This window comes from Haplochromis burtoni, unplaced genomic scaffold (assembly GCF_018398535.1).
Source record: "Haplochromis burtoni strain Fernald_Lab_line unplaced genomic scaffold, NCSU_Asbu1 Contig_30, whole genome shotgun sequence".
Classification (NCBI taxonomy): Eukaryota; Metazoa; Chordata; class Actinopteri; order Cichliformes; family Cichlidae; genus Haplochromis; species Haplochromis burtoni.
In genome coordinates this window covers 1,883,617-1,903,501 of record NW_024582391.1, presented here as the reverse complement: position 1 = coordinate 1,903,501, position 19,885 = coordinate 1,883,617, and the positions used below count along the sequence as shown (strand labels likewise).

The following is a 19,885-nucleotide window of genomic DNA, read 5'->3' as shown; positions in this document are numbered from 1 at the left end:
CACACACACACACACACACACACACACACACACACACACACACACACACACACACATTAAGGGCTCCGTCTTTGCTTAAATTGGCAAGCTGCAAAAGTGAAATAAATCTTGACTTTGCTCTTAGCATTTTTGAACATATAATACATTTCACAATGCAAAAAAACCCTCACAATGGATTGTTTTCAGTGTGAAAATATTCAACAATAATGTGTCAGTCAGTCAAATGACAGAATTATTGCCTTGGGGAGCTTTTCTTCCAGGATATTAAGCTTCATATGCGACTTTCTTTCCCCTAGCAGCAGTGGTTAACTTTGTAATTTGCACCTACTGCCATGAGATTAAAAACTTCAGTAAAGACATTTAACGGAGTGCTGGCAGAAATGGCAAATATTGATACTAAACCAACCCCTCCCACAAAAAAGGCTCAAGATGTAAGATATGGTAAGCTTTATTGGCATCTCTTTGACAAATATGCAAAAAAGAATCGAAACAAGAAGATGGAGAAGATGAAGAGCAGTGCTTGTAGCTCCTAATGGCAAACTGTGCGAGGCAAGAGATTGTAGGGGGAAAAATAGCCTTTAGAAAAAATAATGTGATATTGGAGCTGTTATTGGAGAGGGGGGCTTGGGACAAAGTCACCGCTTTCTTCGGGTCAGCATTGACTTAATGAAGTTGAATATCAGTCAAATAATTCTAAGCGATCACATTAAATGATTTCATTCAAAGAGTTTGCTAAGAATCGTTCAAATGTCTGGAGATTAGTTGAAAGTGGCTTTGTGGTGATTGACTTTGAGGGAAGCCAAAGAGATAAGTGAGGGAGGGGGGAGGTGGGGGGGAAGGCAAAAATGTGAGGAAAAGAAATTGATGGAAATCAAAAAAAGTCAAATGAAGGGGTTGAGAAAGGGCAGGGAGGACGTGATAAGTCAAAGGCGTGAACGCAGCCGCATGGATGCATGGACAGTTTGAAGAAAGAAAGAAAAGGAAGGAAGGATGTCTCACCGTGGCAGGGAATTGTACTGTCTCTGTGCTTGTGGGAAATCATCTCTGTCCTCTTGCTGCTGTTTCTGGACCTGAGTCTCAACCGTTACAGAATGGCGTCCACTTGATGTCTCCGTCCCATTGCTGGCCTGTTAAACCCACAAATACAGTCAGCACAGACACAGTGAATACACAGTAACAAAGAGAGGACCAAAGGCAAGCATTTAAGCCTTTCAGTGCAGGTTGTACTAACCCCATGTTGCTCTCCAATGCATCCATCGGACTATAGCATGCATACAGTGTGTGGATGTTAGTTAGGAAGGACTCAGAAACAGTTGAAAAAAAGTGTTGTGTAAAGCACTTTGAGTGCTCAGGATAGAGTAGAAAAGCGCATTATAAGAACCAGTCCATATAAGAGAAAAGAAAATTATTGTTTTGATAAAAGATGAATTGAACTTAAATTGTTCACACGAGTTCTTATTCGTGGGAAAGTGGCACATGCTAGTTGTTTGCAGCTTCAGCGATTCTTGGCTAGTGATTTATTTTATATTGTAGTCTTAAAAGGTAGTAGAGCCCTAAGTGTGTTTAGCTAGTCCATTTAACCCTAGGTACCTTTTGAATGGCTTGTTTAAGGGATCTGTGTTGCCTGGTACACAGATAATAAAGTACTAAATGAACCGTGGTCCATATCAACCACACATTAAGAAAGGAGAACTGCTTTTAAAGAATGCTGTGATTAAAACAAACAAACAAAGAATCCTGTTCTCTTAACTTTTCAAACATACTGCACTGGCCACATGGTTGATATGACTTTTCTCTTTAGTATGCATTAAACATTTTGCGATGGAGCTTATTTGTGTCAGCTGTAGGTCTTGATAGCTACAGTTTGGATCAGTTTAGCCCACCACTAGTGTGCTGAAGAGATAAATTATAGACGAGCATTTCCAGCCATGGCTTCATTCCGCTCATATGCATATGACAACACACTGCTAACCTGTACCAGTGTGCATGCGTGTTTGCCGTCTGATCATCTGTGAGGTTGACATGGAGATATCATCTCCCTCAGCACCAGCATGCTGCTAACGAGCTGGCTTATGAAAGAACGAGACAAGCCAATTAAACAGAAGCAAGCTGAAGAGGTGTTGCAGGCGTGGCTTGACCACTTGTCAGCATTCATAAGGCTCAGGCTTTATTGTGGAAGGCAGGTAGTGGTGGATGGCTTGTGTGAATAAATTAACCACTTAATAACTCACAATTTACCCAAATTTGATTTCTAAACCTGAGCAGCTTCTTCACAGTCTTTGGATTTGTGGAGCTGGCAGAACGTAGCTAAACTCACAGTTTAATGCACTTTGTCCTCTGATTTGCAGTAAACACAGGATGTCAAATACTGCCATTCAATCAGATGGTGGTGTTGCAAAGGTACATACTGTCATGGTCCGGGTGTGTGCCAGTGTGTTTCCCTCCGAGCCGGCGTCTCCACCCCTGGGAGGGGCTTCAGTGTTTTTGCTGATCGCTGACATCTGTGGGTAATTAGCCGGGGGACTCATAAGGCCAGCGTTCTCAATCTCTCTTCGCCAGATTCTCTGCTAAACATCAGTCAGTGCAGGCCACCACCATAATTTCCTTACGTGTTTGTTTTGAATCACCTTGCCTCACTGTATGTTTGTTTTTTGTGCGCCTCCCTTTTTAGCTACACCTAACTGTTAACCCCTGGCGAAGAGCTTCTACTTGGATGCTGGACCTTCTGGCAGTCCCTCAGGCTATTACCAAAACTACCTACCTGCCTCTCTGCCTCCACGCCAGGACCTTTTGGATTTACACACCCGGACTACTCCCCCTCTATGCCACCTCCGACCTCCGTTGGCAAGTACGCAGTACGAAGGAGGATTTTGAGCCAAACAACATATTCATATGCCTCCTTATCTATGTTTGAACATTGCATTCTGTTACAGTGACCCCGACCTTTTCCTGGACCCTTTGTGACTTGCTTTCCAGTCCAATCCCGGAATAGCTGTCCTCTCTGACCCGGACCAGATCATTATTTAGTTTAACGTCTACGCTCACCTTTTGTTTATGAATATTTTGTGTATACATTAAACATTATTCTTAAATATACTTATGAGCTGTTCGGCGTCTTGCGTTTGAGTCCTGTCACTCGTCTGAAACGGTCTCGGCCGTAACAGTAGAATCTGGCCAGCAGTTATGGACTCAGCAGACGCGGAACGGTCAGCCATTCAGAGGCAGGGGGCGATATTAGGAAGTCATGAACAATCTATTCAGTTCCTGTTAGCCCAGCAGCAGACTCTTAGAGATGGTCAAAGTAAAATACTAGAGCCCTCCAGGCTCTACAAGCGGATATTTCTACTGCTGCTGGTTCCGCCTCGGGCCCCGCGGGCCAAGACTCCGGTACACCAGCTCCTCTGCCTCAACCTGTTGCCGTTGCATCTCCACCTACATCAGCTTTCCGTGATGCTACGTCCCCGGAGCCCGAACCATTTTCAGGGGATCCAGGGAGTTGTAGCGGGTTTTTGCTTCAGGTCGACCTTGTTTTCGGTCGTTCTCCACGCACATTTGTTGCGGATTCTAATAAGATATCTTATTTGGTGGGTAAACTGCGTAATCGTGCACTTAAGTGGGCGGAGGCGTATCTATCGAAGAATCCTTTGTTAACCTGTTCTTATGAGGTGTTTTTGGGGGAATTCCAGAAAACGTTTGCGCACCCCATTTCTGAGGGTAGTTCTGCGCAGAGGCTGCTGGATCTTCGCCAGGGCCGTCAGAGGGTTGCCGATTTTTTGATTGATTTTCGTACTGCCGCCGCCGAAACCGGTTGGCCTGACGACGCTCTGCGCGGGGTGTTTTTCCGGGCATTGAACGAGGGTATGAAAGACCAGCTTGCCTCCCGTGATGAGCCAAAATCTTTTGAGGAACTGGCGTCCCTCTCCCTTCGCATTGACAACAGGTTGCGTGACAGGGAGAGGGACAGGAACTACAAATCCCAGCGCCGTTTACCGCGCTCGTTTCCGGGTACGTCACCGTCGCCGCCTCCGACTGTGGACTCGCATGAGTTTGTCGCCTCGGCTTACGTCACTAATCCCGAACCGGAGCCTATGCAGATTGGCCGGTCACGGTTGACACCGGAGGAGAGGGAGCGGCGGCGTCGGGCTCATGCCTGTTTTTACTGTGGCTCGCTGGACCACTTGATTGCTGCATGCCCGAAGGAGGGAAAAGGTGTCGCCCGCCGGTAGAATCGGGGATACGGGTGGGCGGTTCGAATTCTGGTCAGAAACCCCGTTTACAACTCCCTGTCACCTTGGAGATGCTACAGATTACTCATTCGTGCACAGCCTTATTAGATTCTGGTTCTGAACAGAATTTAATCAGTCTCGATCTCGCTGAACGATTAGGCGTTCCGCTCGTGCGCCTTGAGCCGCCCATTCCTGTTAGAGCGATTAATAACCAGGTTTTCACTAAAATTTCTTTTCACACTGGTCCAGTGTCACTGTGCACTTCGGGGAATCATAGGGAGAAACTCACCTTTTTTGTCCTCGATTCACCTGATACTCCGCTCACTTTGGGTTATCCCTGGCTGTGCTTACACAATCCGCACTTGGATTGGGAGGGGCAAAGGGTTGTCAGCTGGAGCCCTTTTTGCCACTCCAATTGTCTGACTTCCGCCCGTTTTCCCAGCCCGGGGGAGGCTACGGGGACTGACGAATATGTCCCCGATCTCTCAGGGGTGCCGCCTGAGTATCATGATTTGCGGGAAGTATTCAGTAAGATCAAAGCGCAGTCTCTACCGCCCCATCGCCCGTATGACTGTGCGATTGATTTGCTCCCCGGAGCGTCCCTGCCCAAGAGCCGGTTATATAGTATCTCTAGGCCTGAACGTGCTGCGATGGAGGAGTATATTAGGGATTCACTAGCGGCTGGGTTAATCCGTCCGTCTTCATCCCCCGTGGCGGCTGGGTTTTTTTTTGTAGACAAGAAGGATGGGTCTCTTCGGCCGTGTATTGATTTCAGGGGCTTGAATGACGTCACTGTTAAAAATAAGTATCCCTTGCCACTCATTAGCTCCGCTATTGAATCGCTACAGGGTGCCACGGTGTTCACTAAGTTAGATCTTCGCAATGCTTATCATTTGGTGCGAATCCGTCAGGGAGACGAGTGGAAGACCGCGTTTAACACCCCCTTGGGTCATTTCGAGTATCTCGTTATGCCTTTCGGTTTAACGAACGCTCCAGCGGTGTTTCAGGCCCTAATAAATGATGTCCTACGGGATTTCCTCGACCGTTTTGTGTTCGTCTATTTAGATGACATTCTTATTTTTTCTAAAACTTTGGCTGAGCATCATTCACATGTCCGAGCTGTCCTTCAACGCCTCTTGGAAAACAGACTGTATGCCAAGGCTGAGAAATGTGAGTTTCATTTGACATCGGTCTCTTTCCTGGGATACATCTTGGCAGGGGGGCAGGTGAAGACGGATCCGGCTAAGGTGAAGGCGGTCACAGACTGGCCTGTGCCTTCTACTCGCAAGCAACTCCAGGGGTTTTTGGGATTTGCAAATTTCTATCGTCGGTTCATAAGGAACTACAGTCTGGTGGCGGCTCCGCTTACACGCCTTACCTCTACTAAGCTTCCGTTCGGCTGGTCCGCCGAAGCAGACAGCGCGTTCACGAAGCTGAAACATCTGTTTTCTACTGCGCCCATCCTCGCTCAACCCGATCCGTCTAAGGCTTTTATTGTGGAGGTGGATGCTTCTGATGTGGGGGTGGGGGCTGTGCTTTCACAACGTGCCGGCCCCTCCTCTAAGCTACGGCCGTGCGCCTTTTTCTCTCGGCGGCTTTCACCAGCGGAACGGAACTATGATGTGGGGGACCGGGAACTGCTTGCCGTTAAGTTGGCGTTGGAGGAGTGGCGTCATCATCTGGAAGGCGCGGCGCTACCGTTCCTGGTGTGGACGGATCATAAGAACTTGACGTACCTACGCGGTGCGAAGAGGTTGAATGCACGTCAAGCTCGTTGGTCGCTGTTTTTCGCACGTTTTAACTTTTCCATTTCCTATCGCCCGGGTTCCAGAAACACCAAACCGGATGCCCTCTCTCGGCAGTTTGACTCTGACACGGGTCCGGCGGAGTTTTCCACCATTCTTCCGGCCGGCTGTACGGTGGGAGCTATTACCTGGGAGGTGGAGGACGCCATCAACCGGGGCCTCCGGACGGAACCGGATCCGGGCACGGGACCGACTAACCGGCGTTTTGTTCCCGCGGCTGCTCGCTCCAAGGTACTGGAATGGGTGCACGCTTCGAGGTTTGCGTGTCACCCGGGCAGGGGCCGGACGACTTCTATGGTTAAGAGACATTTTTGGTGGGCCACTCTGGACAAAGATGTTCGGGAATATGTGGCTGCGTGCCCTGTGTGTGCCAGGTGTAAGTCGCGTACTCACCGTCCTGCTGGGCTGTTGCAGCCGTTATCTACGCCTCATCGCCCTTGGTCCCACGTCGCCCTGGATTTTGTTACGGGACTCCCGGTTTCGGCTGGGAAGACCACTATTCTCTCGGTCGTGGATCGGTTTTCTAAGGCTGCTCATTTCGTCGCTTTGGAGAAGTTGCCCACTGCGGCTGAGACGTCTACGTTGTTGTTGGACCATGTTTTTCGGCTTCATGGCATTCCTGTGGAAATAGTTTCGGACAGGGGTCCGCAGTTCTCGTCCCAAGTTTGGGGTTCTTTTTGCGCTGCTTTTGGGGCCAGGCCTTGTCTGAGCTCTGGTTACCATCCTCAGACGAACGGCCAGACGGAACGTTTGAATCAGGAGCTTGGGGCCGCGCTCCGCTGTGTGACCTGTCATAACCCTGCGACTTGGGCCTCGTATCTGCCGTGGGTGGAATATGCCCACAACTCCTTGGTTTTGTCTGCTACTGGGTTGTCACCGTTCGAAGCCTCTTTGGGTTATCAGCCGCCCCTGTTTCCGGAGGAGGAGGCTGATCTTGCTGTCCCCTCGGTCCAGCATCATCTACAGCGCTGCCGTTGGGTCTGGTCTCGTACGCGGGAGGCGCTGTTGCGAGCGGTGGCTCGCCAACGTAGCTGTGCCGACCGTCGCCGGTCTCCTGCGCCTGTTTACTCACCGGGACAAAAGGTGTGGCTCGCCGCGAAGGACATCCCTCTCAGGGCGTCCTCCCGCAAGTTGTCTCCTCGTTACATCGGCCCCTATTCTGTGGACAGGGTCCTCAGCCCTACGGCTGTCAAGCTCTGTTTGCCTGCTGCCTTGCGGGTTCACCCGGTCTTTCACGTTTCTCAGGTGAAGCCGGTGGTGTCTAGTCGTCTGTGCCCACCTCCGGTGCCCCCGCCTCCCGCCCGGCTCATTGATGGGCACCCTGCGTTTTCTGTCCGGCGCATTCTGGATGTGCGGCGGCGGGGTAGGGGGCTGCAGTTTTTGGTGGACTGGGAGGGTTATGGGCCGGAGGAGCGTTCTTGGGTTCCTCGTTCTTTGATGCTTGACTCTGTGATGGTTTCTGATTTTCTTAGGTCACGTCGTGGGGCGGGTGCTGGTCGGCCGCCGGGTGGCGTCCCTTGAGGGGGGGGTACTGTCATGGTCCGGGTGTGTGCCAGTGTGTCTCCCTCCGAGCCGGCGTCTCCACCCCTGGGAGGGGCCTCAGTGTTTTTGCTGATCGCTGACATCTGTGGGTAATTAGCCGGGGGACTCATAAGGCCAGCGTTCTCAATCTCTCTTCGCCAGATTCTCTGCTAAACATCAGTCAGTGCAGGCCACCACCATAATTTCCTTACGTGTTTTTTTGAATCACCTTGCCTCACTGTATGTTTGTGTTTTTGTGCGCCTCCCTTTTAGCTACACCTAACTGTTAACCCCTGGCGAAGAGCTTCTACTTGGATGCTGGACCTTCTGGCAGTCCCTCAGGCTATTACCAAAACTACCTACCTGCCTCTCTGCCTCCACGCCAGGACCTTTTGGATTTACACACCCGGACTACTCCTCCTCTATGCCACCTCCGACCTCCGTTGGCAAGTACGCAGTACGAAGGAGGATTTTGAGCCAAACAACATATTCATATGCCTCCTTATCTATGTTTGAACATTTGCATTCTGTTACAGTGACCCCGACCTTTTCCTGGACCCTTTGTGACTTGCTTTCCAGTCCAATCCTCGGAATAGCTGTCCTCTCTGACCCGGACCAGATCGTTATTTAGTTTAACGTCTACGCTCACCTTTTGTTTATGAATATTTTGTGTATACATTAAACATTATTCTTAAGATATACTTATGAGCTGTTCGGCGTCTTGCGTTTGAGTCCTGTCTCTCGTCTGAAATGGTCTCGGCCGTAACACATACAGTACAAGGTGTCTTTTGGTGTCCATGCTTTTGACACACCAGCTACAGTAATGTGCATTTAATGTGAAATCTGCATTTAATGGTTGAAAGGGTGTCTGTGGATGCAGACCAGACAGCCAGATGTGGATGTAAATGGTAAATGGACTGGTTCTTATATAGCGCTTTTCTACTCTTCTGAGCACTCAAAGTGCTTTACACAACTTGTGCATTCACACATTCACACCCATTTGCACAAGCACATTGTTCTAAGTGCTTTCTAAGTAACATTCACACACATTCATACTCCGATGGATGCATCGGAGAGCAATTTGGGGTTAATATCTTGCCCAAGGATATTTGGCATGCAGACTAGGGGAAGCCAGGAATTGAACCAACCTTCCAATAGATGACCTGAGCTACAGCCACCTCTAAGATGTAGTGACATTTGTCAGCCAGAACACTGCGGCAAGGCTCCCATTTAGGATTTTTCATTATTAAAACTATTCACTGATTAATTTTGTTTGCACTTGCGTTTTACGTACTTTTCGCTGTGTGGTTAGGCTGAAGAAACGATTGTGGGTTTGAGTTTAAAATTCCCCAATTTACAACATTAGCCCTATTTGCCACAAAATGATACCTTCCCATTGTTATCTCCATCAAGGAGGTTATGTTTTTGGTAGCATTTGCGTGCGTGCTTGCAATTCAGCCACAAAAAGTCTCAAATGATTTCTGATCAAACTTGGTCAGGGTGTAGAGTGCGGTGATGTTAACAATCCATTAAAATTTGGCTTACATTAACCAAGGTCTTCCAGGTGAACTGAAGGATTTATTGATCAAAAGATCACCAAAACCTTGAAACTATCAAACATAATATCAACATATATTAAGTACTGTATAAAGGTTTAAAATATCATATCACATATAACCTTTGACCTCTATTTCAAGTTCGAGGTATCTGAAGGTCAAAGTGTTAATAGTAGTATAATCAGCTCTTCTTACTGCCTTTATTTGTATTGACAGCATGTAGACATATAGAGAATGATATATGGGTATTATAAATATGTACATTACAGTAACAAGCAAGTGTCTAAACATGCTAAATATGGGGTATTAAGGTGCCCTTTGGGGGGTATCAATAGACGCTGCGAGTGTATCTCTGTGAAGCCAAACACTTCTGATAATACAGCAATATCTGACCGACGAGAACAATTCTGGAATTAATCGATGGGGTAAAGGTGCGCTGGTGAAATGAAAAGCTGTCAGCAAAAACGTCTTCTTGGAAACGTCTTCTGTTCCTGAAATGACTGCTTTTCTCCTCACTTGGACAGCTGCAATAACAGCGCAATTACATTTCACTCAGCTTCAACAGCAAGTCTTTTTCTCAAGCCCTCCGAGTCTTAAAAACATAATAGTATTCCACGTGGGCGAAGTGAATTGGACTCATATGTTTCAGGTTTCGCTGCAACAACATGTTTCCCGGGCTCAGAAACTGTAGAGCACATAAACCAATATCACATGAACTGAGAGGTGGAAAAGAAAAATAATTTTACTGGAGTCGAATGTGGTAGTGAGAAAATAATTAGTCACGCACTCTGAAAGTTATTAATGTGATTTGAAAGGAAGTGAGGAGGAATCCTGCGGTGCTACACTCTTCAGTCTCAAACCGAAGGGTTGATGTGGATGACGCCATGCCAAGAGAAATGCATGAGAAATAGCCAGGAGAGAAAATCAGTCAGCCTAATGCCATTATCCAGGGAAGGGGAATCAGATTATTTCATGTTAGACCTGGAATATAATGCCATATAAAACATGACATTTGTTGAAATCAAATCAAAGAGATGTCCGTGTTTGTTTTTATCCAATAATGTGAAAAATGATGTCAATATGGCACGTTTTTATCTTTCCACTGCTTCCTTGGTGGTGTCACAGACAAAGCAGGAGGAAACAAAAATTCTCCACCTGTTAAAACATGAGAGCCGGCGGGATGTAATTATGAAAATTATTTGCAGCTATCAAAAAAAAAAAAAAACTAGGACGAGGAAAGCAGCTGGGTGGGAGTCGAGCAAGACAGCCGAGGTGTAATATTTCTTGGTTCAGAGCTGGTCACAAACCTTTGAGATATCAAAGCAGGTTGCGATGATGGGTCAGCACTAACATATGGCTTTACCGCCCATGCTTCTCTTGATAGTATGCTTGGAGGCCACCACATAGGGAACCGTTTTAAGAGAACAGTCGAGCTGTACACAAACAGACATGTGGAAGACATTAAGATTGCTAATGGGCAAATACAACAAGAAGAAAGTGAGAGAATGGTAGTGAAACACCACATCCTGACAAAAGCCCAGTTGGATAATGAGTCTCTCTTAAAGTCACTGCACCGACCCAATTCCGCCAATTTATTATAAGCAAGCTCAGTCCATTTGCGGTTACCAGGGTGTGTAGCTCCGGGCGGCGTAACCATCTGGATCAAGCAGTGTGGTCTGCCATTTCCAGGCCTCTGGTCCAAGGAACCACAGTGAATAGGAGGTTGGTGTGGCTATCGCTATATCATTTAGAGACTTTGTAGCATGCACATAAGGCAGCACAAAAGTCATTTTTCTTTTCTGTATCTTTAAGTGAAACTGACCAATCACGTTGTTTTGCAATGTGGGGAAAAAAGAAAAAAAGAAAAACATGCCTTTATTTATATCAAACTCTTCTGCAACCGGTAGCAGCTTTCAAGTGTTTTCTTTATTAATTCATGGAATATAATAAAAAATATTGTCAATTTAGGTTTGCTGTTAGCTAAATTTATGCTACTAATGTATTAGTATTAGCTAGCTTCTTGGCTAATGCTAACTGAATGCTCAGATAACATCTTTGGTTGATCTTGGACCTATATTACTGTGATATGGGAACAACACCAACGTGACAATATCAGATCACGCATCAATCTATTCCACATTAACAACCAAGCCACATAACTTTAAGGTTGGTATTGTTCAAATACAATGGCAAATCCCATTGCTTATGGTATTTTCTTTAACCATGTTGCCACTAAACCTTGCTTCACTACTTGCACAACATTATACAGCACTAATCCCTACAAAGTCATGCAGTAGCATGACTAAGAAGCCCTAAAAGGCGACAATCAATCAATGTCAGAGATCTGGTTGAAAGAAACACATCTCAGCACGGGTTTGCAATGCTGGTTTTAGGCTTTTCCTTATTTTTTCACAGCATGATATGGCCTTCCTGTAACGTGTTAACTCCTCGCTGGGTGTGAGATTGTTCTGGGCTATCTTAAATTCTAAATAGGGGGGTTGTGTAGGGCCAGAGAGATAGCAAGGGTGTTAGTGTGCCAACTGCCGAGTCTCGGACACACAAACACGACTGCCAGAGCTCGGGTGAAACGTTAGACCGCAAACCTGCGTGACATATCCAGGAAGCTTGTTTTCTGGGTTACTCATCTATTAATCAGAAGGCTGGTGGTTCAATCCCTGGCTGTTTAGCTCTGAGGAAGTCAAGTGACTGGTTAAACAGGGCTTACTCTTCAAGTAATCACATAGTAATAGAGTTAACTGTGAGGCACACAACACTAATCAACATGAAAGTACAATATTTAAGGAAACTAGTAGTTGCATAAGCAGAGCTAATATGTGCACACACATGAACCCTGGTAGCAGAATTCAAAGTAATAATAAAATCAAAAGAATTCACATAAATGTGGGCTTTAAAAGTTGCTGTTGATGTGTGTGATCCAAGTTACCAGCGTGGTGCTCATACTCCTCTGTGTGGTCATGCTTACTGGTGCTCTAGCCTAACAGCACAAATTGTTTTTATTGAGAAAGAGTGTGTGTATCTGAGGCTGGGGGGTGGGCTCTAGGAAAAACATTGCTTAACAGTTCTTTATGATGAACATCTGGAAATTCCCTCTTATAGACAAGCAGGGCGGGCAGGAGAAAAAACATACCAGCTCTAATTGCGTGTGCTGGGCTAAGTGGATTGACTGATAGATGAGGTTTTTGTATCTTGATCATTATTCCATTATGTTGGAGCTTAGGTTCAGCGATGGACCTGATCATTACAGCTGTTAGCAGCAGGCAGACCTGAGTGAAAAGCTGAGGTTAAACCCATGGAGACCAGGCCCCACACCTAATACTGATGCATGTACCCTTATCTTAGCCGAACCCTATTATTATCATTTTACACATTTTTCTAAAGTTCCGAAAGCAAAACATTTACATTGGCTTTAGTTTTAGCAGAGAATATTTTGTGTTTTGTAGTGTAGATTATAGTCACAGTTTGAATGGATTACAGATCAAATGTAAGTCATGCAGAATACATCTGCTAATGACGATCAGGCTATAAAATTGAGAGCAGCTACTTAACGGGCCTTAACGTGAGAATGTTTCATAAACAGCTTTTTCCAAATTAAAAATGAATTTTAAAGCTAAACCATTAAGCCAACATGGAAGAGCAGGGTCTTAAGTCCTCACGGGTCTGTTTATCCATCACATGTGGTGAAACCACTGATGAAGATCATGTGTTGTGACCCAGAACAGCCACTAACTGCACCCTAAAATAACCTAAAATCCTTAAATCTGGATAAATGATTGCAGAAATCTGAACTGCTGCTGTTCTTGAGTAACACTTTGAGATGCTAGCAGTTCTTGTTTGTGTACAGTATATTTGCGTGGAGGCTATCACAAAGGAGCCTCGCATGCTCAGGGGAAACAGGCATCAAAGTGCAGTTCTGCAGACTTTGATGTGGTAGGCATTTAACTGCCTGCCGGAGCATCTTGCTTTTCATGGTTACATTCCCTGAACGATTTGATTTATAAAAGTAGAGGTCAGAAAGGTTTCACTTTCATCATTGTGAACAATCTTCAGCAATGAAACTGAGTGAAACATGCTGTTAAAAAAGGACATATCAGTTTCAGTGCAGAAAAAAATAGCTCCGATAGCTTTGAACAGAACTCAGCTATGACTTTACATTTTTCAGTGTGGGTCAAAACACTGAAAATAAATAAATAAATGTTTTTTGTCATCACTACCTCCACCCACAGTTTTTAAACCCACACCAGAAGTTCACTTTCTGAAAGTTGTGACAAATCTTCCTCCGCCGAGGCAGTTCCCTCTGAGCAGTATTTGCTTTTATATTTTGTATGTAACATTACGTAGGAGCAGGTAGTGGATAATAGCTACTGATTTGTAAATAACAGGACATGAATAACCTCACCTTATTATATAATGTCATACTACAGTATGATATTATATAACACATTTTGGGGTTGGCTTCAAAGAAAGGCAGATGTGAAATTTAAAAGTGAGGTCAGAGGTCCAATGTGGGATAATATTTCAATTCCCCATACAAAAGTATCATTCCCTAAATGTTTTCAATATAAACAAACACAGTAGAATTTTAGATTTTACGAAGGTTTAACCTTATTTGACCTTGAAGAAGAGGTCAGAGGTCCAAAGTAGAGATGGACCGATCCGATATTACGTATCGGTATCGGTCTGATACTGACCTAAATTACTGGAAATAAAAAATGTAATCCGATCCATTAAATATGAAAAAAGCACCTCACAAAACTTGCGACATGGCGTAACTCAGCTCATAACCGTAACATGTCGGAACAGTATGCATCACGTGATAGAGCAGCTGTGTGTATTTGTAGCCTCGCTACCAAACCGGCATTTCCTGAGGAAGTTATCCCAGAGAGAAGTAAAGCAAGTGTGTAAGTTCATCTCTGAATGTTTGTAAAGCATTCTAGCGTTAAGCTTAACAACCGATATATGGAGCGACTGCCTCTCTCCCTCCCTCTCCTGCTGCTACTTTAATCGTGAAACTGATTAATGATCAGCTGATCGGCTTTTCTGTCACTAGTCCGTCTCTCTTGTTTGTTTATTGCCCACTTTGCGCCAGAAAGAGGAAACCAGCGGCTGAACAACAGCAGCACGTTTAAGCTTGATAATCTGTTGTTAGAATTTATTTAATATTACTTTCTACACCAGGATCTTTTTCTACGTAGCTGACGCTGGTAACTGTGCAGGGGCGGATCTAGCAAAGTTTAGCCAGGGGGGCCGATAGGGCATTAACAGGGAAAGGGGGCACAAAGACATCCTTTTCTTTCTTATTCTCATTTAAAATGTCTAGCTTTTAATAATTAATTATCTGACTCTTACACCCAAAGTTTTAATCTGATGTAAAATGTATAGAAGTCCATGACTGTATATAGTAACTAAGTCTAATATACCCTAGTAAGCTTTACTACTTTTTCCTTTGGGAAGGTACCATCTGTGCAGTCTGCAGTTCTGTTGAAGAAAGATGTTGAATCTCTTTAATTATTCTTGAAAAATAATTGATTTCTGTGCATTTTTTTCACACTGCATCAAATTAAAATTGATTACGTCAATTAAGCATCATGAGGTGGGGGGTGGTTCCCTATTTTTTTTACTTTTTTTGCTGGGAGTTTGGAACCCTATTAGTTAGGTTGCTTACTCTTTAATATACCAGAATAGGGAGGATAGACTAGGTTTAAGTTTATTAGATTGATCAGTATTGCTGAACTTTGAAATATTTTGGCTGCAGTGTATTTTTTGCATACAGGTATAACAGAATAGCTTTAGTGTTTTATTTTTTTAAAACTTGAGTTTGAACTTATACAAAAAGCAGCAAGATATAAAAAAAAAAACAGTTTTATTTATTAAAAAACACACTATATCGGATTCATATCGGTATCGGCCGATATCCAAATTTATGATATTGGTATCGGTATCGGACATAAAAAAGTGGTATCGTGCCATCTCTAGTCCAAAGTAACGTTATATCTAGAATTCCCATATATCATTCCCTATACATAGTTTTCTAAGTCATAAGGCTTTTTGTCAATTTTTTACCTGTAAGTCACTAAGTTGGCCTTGAAGATCTTGGGGGATGTAAGGAAATTTTTAACGGACTGTTAACCCTATAATGCCCTGTATCATATTTGATACATAAGTATCAAAATGTTATGGACAAAACAATTTTTTTGTCTAAAATTAACATTGTTGTTAACAAAAAGTTGCCAAAAATGTCCAATGTATCAAATGCAATACAAAAAATATGTAATAAATATATAATAAAAATATATTATACACAACTTGATATAGCAAAAAAAATGTGGATTTTGTTATAAGGGTTAATAAACATCTCAGTTCCCCCCATAAATCTGAATTTTCTGGCTATTTTTTTGATGGATTTGGTCTTTCAAGGTTGGCATAATGGACCTCTACACCCCGACCAATTTGATCAAAATTCATCCAAATATTTTGAGGTATTGTGTTTACAGAAAGAAAGAATGTCATGGACGCACACTATGCCAAAACCTAACCTCCTTGCAGAGGTAAATATACAGTAAAGATGCTAACTATCCATTCCTGTCAGCATAGTCAATGTCAGTATGTCACTTCACATTTTTGTACTTGTCTCATCTTTCTGTAATATCTTTGGTTTTCAAAGCAAAATCCTTACCCTGTTCACTTTAAATAGAGCCATATCAATTCTGCTTCTAGATGACGCTAAGACGGGATTTCCCTCGAGTTCTGCTAATCAGTGTCAGCGCATAACACGGGTGCACGTCTGCCTTTCCTAATAAGCTCTGCCATTGTGAATTCTTGTTCACATGACTAAAATAACATGAAAGAGGACTAATAAAACAGACTTCAATACTCAAGGGCTGGCCCTATATCTTATTACCAGTGGAGCAGTGGTGTGCCCAACAGTTTCGACGATCAGACGCAATTAAGAGCTCAGCGGCTCAGAGAGAAAGACTGAGACCTCTTGGTGGTGAGCAAACAGTTCACATCTAATGGCGGATGGGAAAAGAGAGATTAAGAAAACAGAGATAGACGTCCACTCTGTGTTTTTTTTTTCAAACATCAGTTTGACAAATACCGAAGAAAATCCAGAGCAAATACAGCCTGCCTTCATCTGTGTAGGAACACGGTGGGAAGCATGCTGCTGTGTTTTACCCAAACTCAATTGGACAGCGGAAATAACAGTAGAAGATGCTGGCCACTCCAAACCAATTTAACTGACAAACCAACACTGATAATTCTCTAGAAAATTGCATGCAAAATGTTTTAACTTTCAAGGTCTGACTTTCTGGCCCGTCATTTTCTAAATAGCTCTGCTAGGGGCAACAATTAGCCGCATTCTTTTCTCCGAGGTCAAAAAGTTACTGAGTAAAAAAAGAAACCAAATAACTGAAGTCACTGTAAGTTATTATTGATAAATAACATGGAGGTATTTGACATCCCACATGTCCCGTGACTTGGTTATCTGTGTTTTTTTGTTATGGTTTTTAATGAGTTACACGCCTCTAAAACACCAGTTAAGTAAAAAGCGGGACAACAGTTTAGATTATCGGTGACCTGACAGGGAGTTTGGAAAAGGATATGATTCCTTACTTAAAGTTCCTGAACTTTTAATGCACAGCAGGGATGGATATGAGATCAAGTGTGAATGAATTAACAAAGGAATTAACTTGATTACATTTTTCCAATTATGAAGAATAAATCCCATTGTTGTTACAGATCAATCGTCGGAGAGTAGAACGGCTTAAAGCAACTATTCTCAAATTTTAATTTTAATTTGTTTTAATTTAAAAATCCCTTTAATCAAGTCTAATGAAAATTAGAATGAACAGTGCGGGTAGGTGTCTTTAGTTTCTGTCCCCTAACATCGCCTCCCTTCAATAAGTGTGTCATATTTCCAAGAGTGAAAAGGCAAATGCAGTGACTGCAGATAAGCAATTATGTCTAGGTCAAAGGTTGGTTCCAGAAATTAAGAATTAGTCTACGAAATGTAGCTTTGGGTAATAGAGAAAACTAATGTTTTTGCAGTTTGGCAGTTTCGCTGTCTAAAAGGTTGATGGCATCACACGACAGCACCAGTGACAGTTTCATGCTGTGTTATAACAAACTAGTAATATTGTTGTTTTTGCTCTTTGCTTCATGCCACATCATTTGGAATTAATAAAAATTACTTTAATATTTTTAATCTATTTTAATTTAATGACCATCTTCTCCTTAACATGTGTACCAATCATTACACATTCAGCAATTATTAACATGTATGTGTCTTTTTTTTTTTTTAATGATTATTAAACCCGCTTTTTTGGATTTTCCTATATAATAATATGTTCATTTCATCATCCCCACGTGAACCCAATGCTACATTCTCCAGCTGTGTTTGATTCATGTGTCGTGTTCAATGCACGTTGCCTCAGCAACGATATATCGATAACGATATTTTGCTCGACTCGCCACTAAATACAGAATAAATACAGACTGGTGATTAAGGCACAAAAAGTATGAAAAAATGAGGTTGTTTGTAAAAAATGACTGAAAAACAAAGATTTATTAGTGAGTGGCAGAAACACTCATATTACTACAATGCGTTCAAGACCTCATTTTTGCTTTCCACGTGTTTATAAAGCACTGTAGGTTTTAATCATTAGAAATTCATTTTAAACTCTGGCTCCTGGTTCCTTTTGTCCTGCCTCCCTCCTCTCACGCCCAATCAGTCCCTGCAGATGGCCGCCCCTCCCTGAACCTGGTTCTGTCAGAGGTTTCTACCTGTTAAAAGGGAGTTTACCTTATATATAAAGTGCCTTAATTTGACGCTATATAAATACATTCAAGTTAACAGAATAGAAGTGTTAGTAAGCAATAAAAAATATGTGTAGGCCTAAGAATCCATTCAGCTAGTAACTCTGGATTGATCCCGAAGAATTTTTTGGGTATGTACACTCTCCTGGAATACAGCTCCTACTCGATACTCACCCAGGACTGGTTGAAGCTGTAGGTGTGCTGATGGTCCTCTACGTCGTCCTCCTGCTTGGCCTGCTGGAACTCATTCCTTAGTCTCTGTATCCGGTCATGGTTACTAGGCGCCATCTGACTGCTAGGAAAGAAAAAAAAAGAAAGGAAATTAGATATTTAGACTCATTAATGCTTTGGTACACATTGGTTTTGCTAGCATGCTGTTACAGGTAATTCTGCGTTTCAGCAATTTACCTCTCCACATAAATGGTGCAGAGGATTTTTAAATCCAACAGTTGCGATTTGTGTTCCAACACTCTTGTGTTTTTACTCTCATCCTTTTATCGCCTGTGAACATCACTATAACTGAAAGTGTCCCTCGTGCACCATTGTCAGTGATGCATGTCTCTTTCAGACTGCAGAAGAATGTTGGCCTTTTATGGTACGCAGTCATTAAACGCTGTGGAAAACCCTCATTTACATCTCCTTCATTAAAGGCCTTTGAGGAGCCTGTCAATAGGAATCAATAGCTTTCCTTCAGCTTAATCAGGCTCTCCTTTTATCACCAGCTACAGAGGCAGCACATGACAAAATGCATAATTATGATGAGACAACCGGCTTGATAATAGGCCTGCATTTATGCATACCGCGGGGATGAAAGTGACCAAAGGTTAAGGAATTTGAGCTGGGAGGGGATGCGAGAGGAGTGGGATGGATGGGGCGAGGAAAGGAGAGGGAGATAAAGGAAGGAGGACGAGTGTGGGTATGGTGTCGTGTGGGAAAAAAGGGAAAGGTTAATCAAGAGCATGTGAGAAAAGGAAAAGAAACAAAGTCAACCCCAGACAAAATTTCCAGTGAAACTTAAAGCAGGGAAGCACGGCGCAAGAAATAAAGAGCAGAGAGAGACAAAAAGCCAAAGACAAAAAAAAAGGACCCTTGATATGAAGACCTGTCAGCCTGTCAGGGTGTCCTCCTGAGCAGCACTTACAGGTGGCACAGCAGCAGTGGAAGTGATTGCTTATTTGGACCCAGAGGATTCTGAGCACAATTATGGTGATAATTGCAGATTAGAATGAGCACATCCTTCTGATGATAATGGGCACTAGGACATGCTGCCAATCAAGCTTCATTAAAAGCACAATAAATAGCGGCTCATAAAGGATGCACGGCTCTCGGAGCGTGCCCCTTAGTAGCACTTGGCAAGACACAGTTATCGTGTTATTCGTACTTCCCGATCAAAATCAATTGTATTAGTTATACTCCATTTGATTCCTATAGCTTTATATGTGTGGGAGCGCAGGGAGCGTACATTAGGCCTTTTTATGTGGATGTGGGCAATTAAGTGGCTCACTGGGGTGTGAGGTAGCTTATGCTTTTAGGGTGTGGAGTAATGGTGAAGTCCCTTTATTACTGTTCATTACAAAATCAATGTTCCCTCTCTATTTACTTGAGGTTGCTTAAATAGCAAATGCAATTTTAAATAAATTAAATTACTTAATTCTAGTCAATAGAACCGCACATGTGCACTCCTCTAAATGTTCTTCCTGTTATCATACAAGTTTTCATTACTTTAACTACAGAAGCATCGAGGCTTCAACTTCAGAATTGTGTGCTTCCATGTGATTACCAGTGCAATCGTTTGACTACATTTGCAGAGATTTTATTGAAGATATTTTGAGCAAAAGTGTAAATTAAAAAAAAAACACATTTGCAACTGTGGGTTTATGTTCTTCATCTTCCCTGCTTGTTGAGAAAAAAAGGTTTCACAACGCTGTAATAGATCTGTGAA

General features: G+C 43.4%; 1 protein-coding gene across 2 annotated transcripts in view; it reads right to left on the bottom strand.

Annotated features, from left to right (window-relative positions):
- LOC102299546 (partitioning defective 3 homolog) overlaps window positions 1-19,885 on the bottom strand; it is a 308,415-nt gene that overhangs the window by 7,224 nt on the left and 281,306 nt on the right. The window contains exons 21-22 of one of the 2 annotated variants that reach the window (XM_042219256.1): window positions 18,118-18,238; window positions 1,000-1,127 (exon numbers count right to left, since the gene is read on the bottom strand). In XM_042219256.1, coding sequence (XP_042075190.1) covers window positions 1,000-1,127; window positions 18,118-18,238 — 249 coding nt within the window. The remainder of the gene's footprint in view (window positions 1-999; window positions 1,128-18,117; window positions 18,239-19,885) is intronic. The other variant, XM_042219257.1, reaches the window with a different exon arrangement.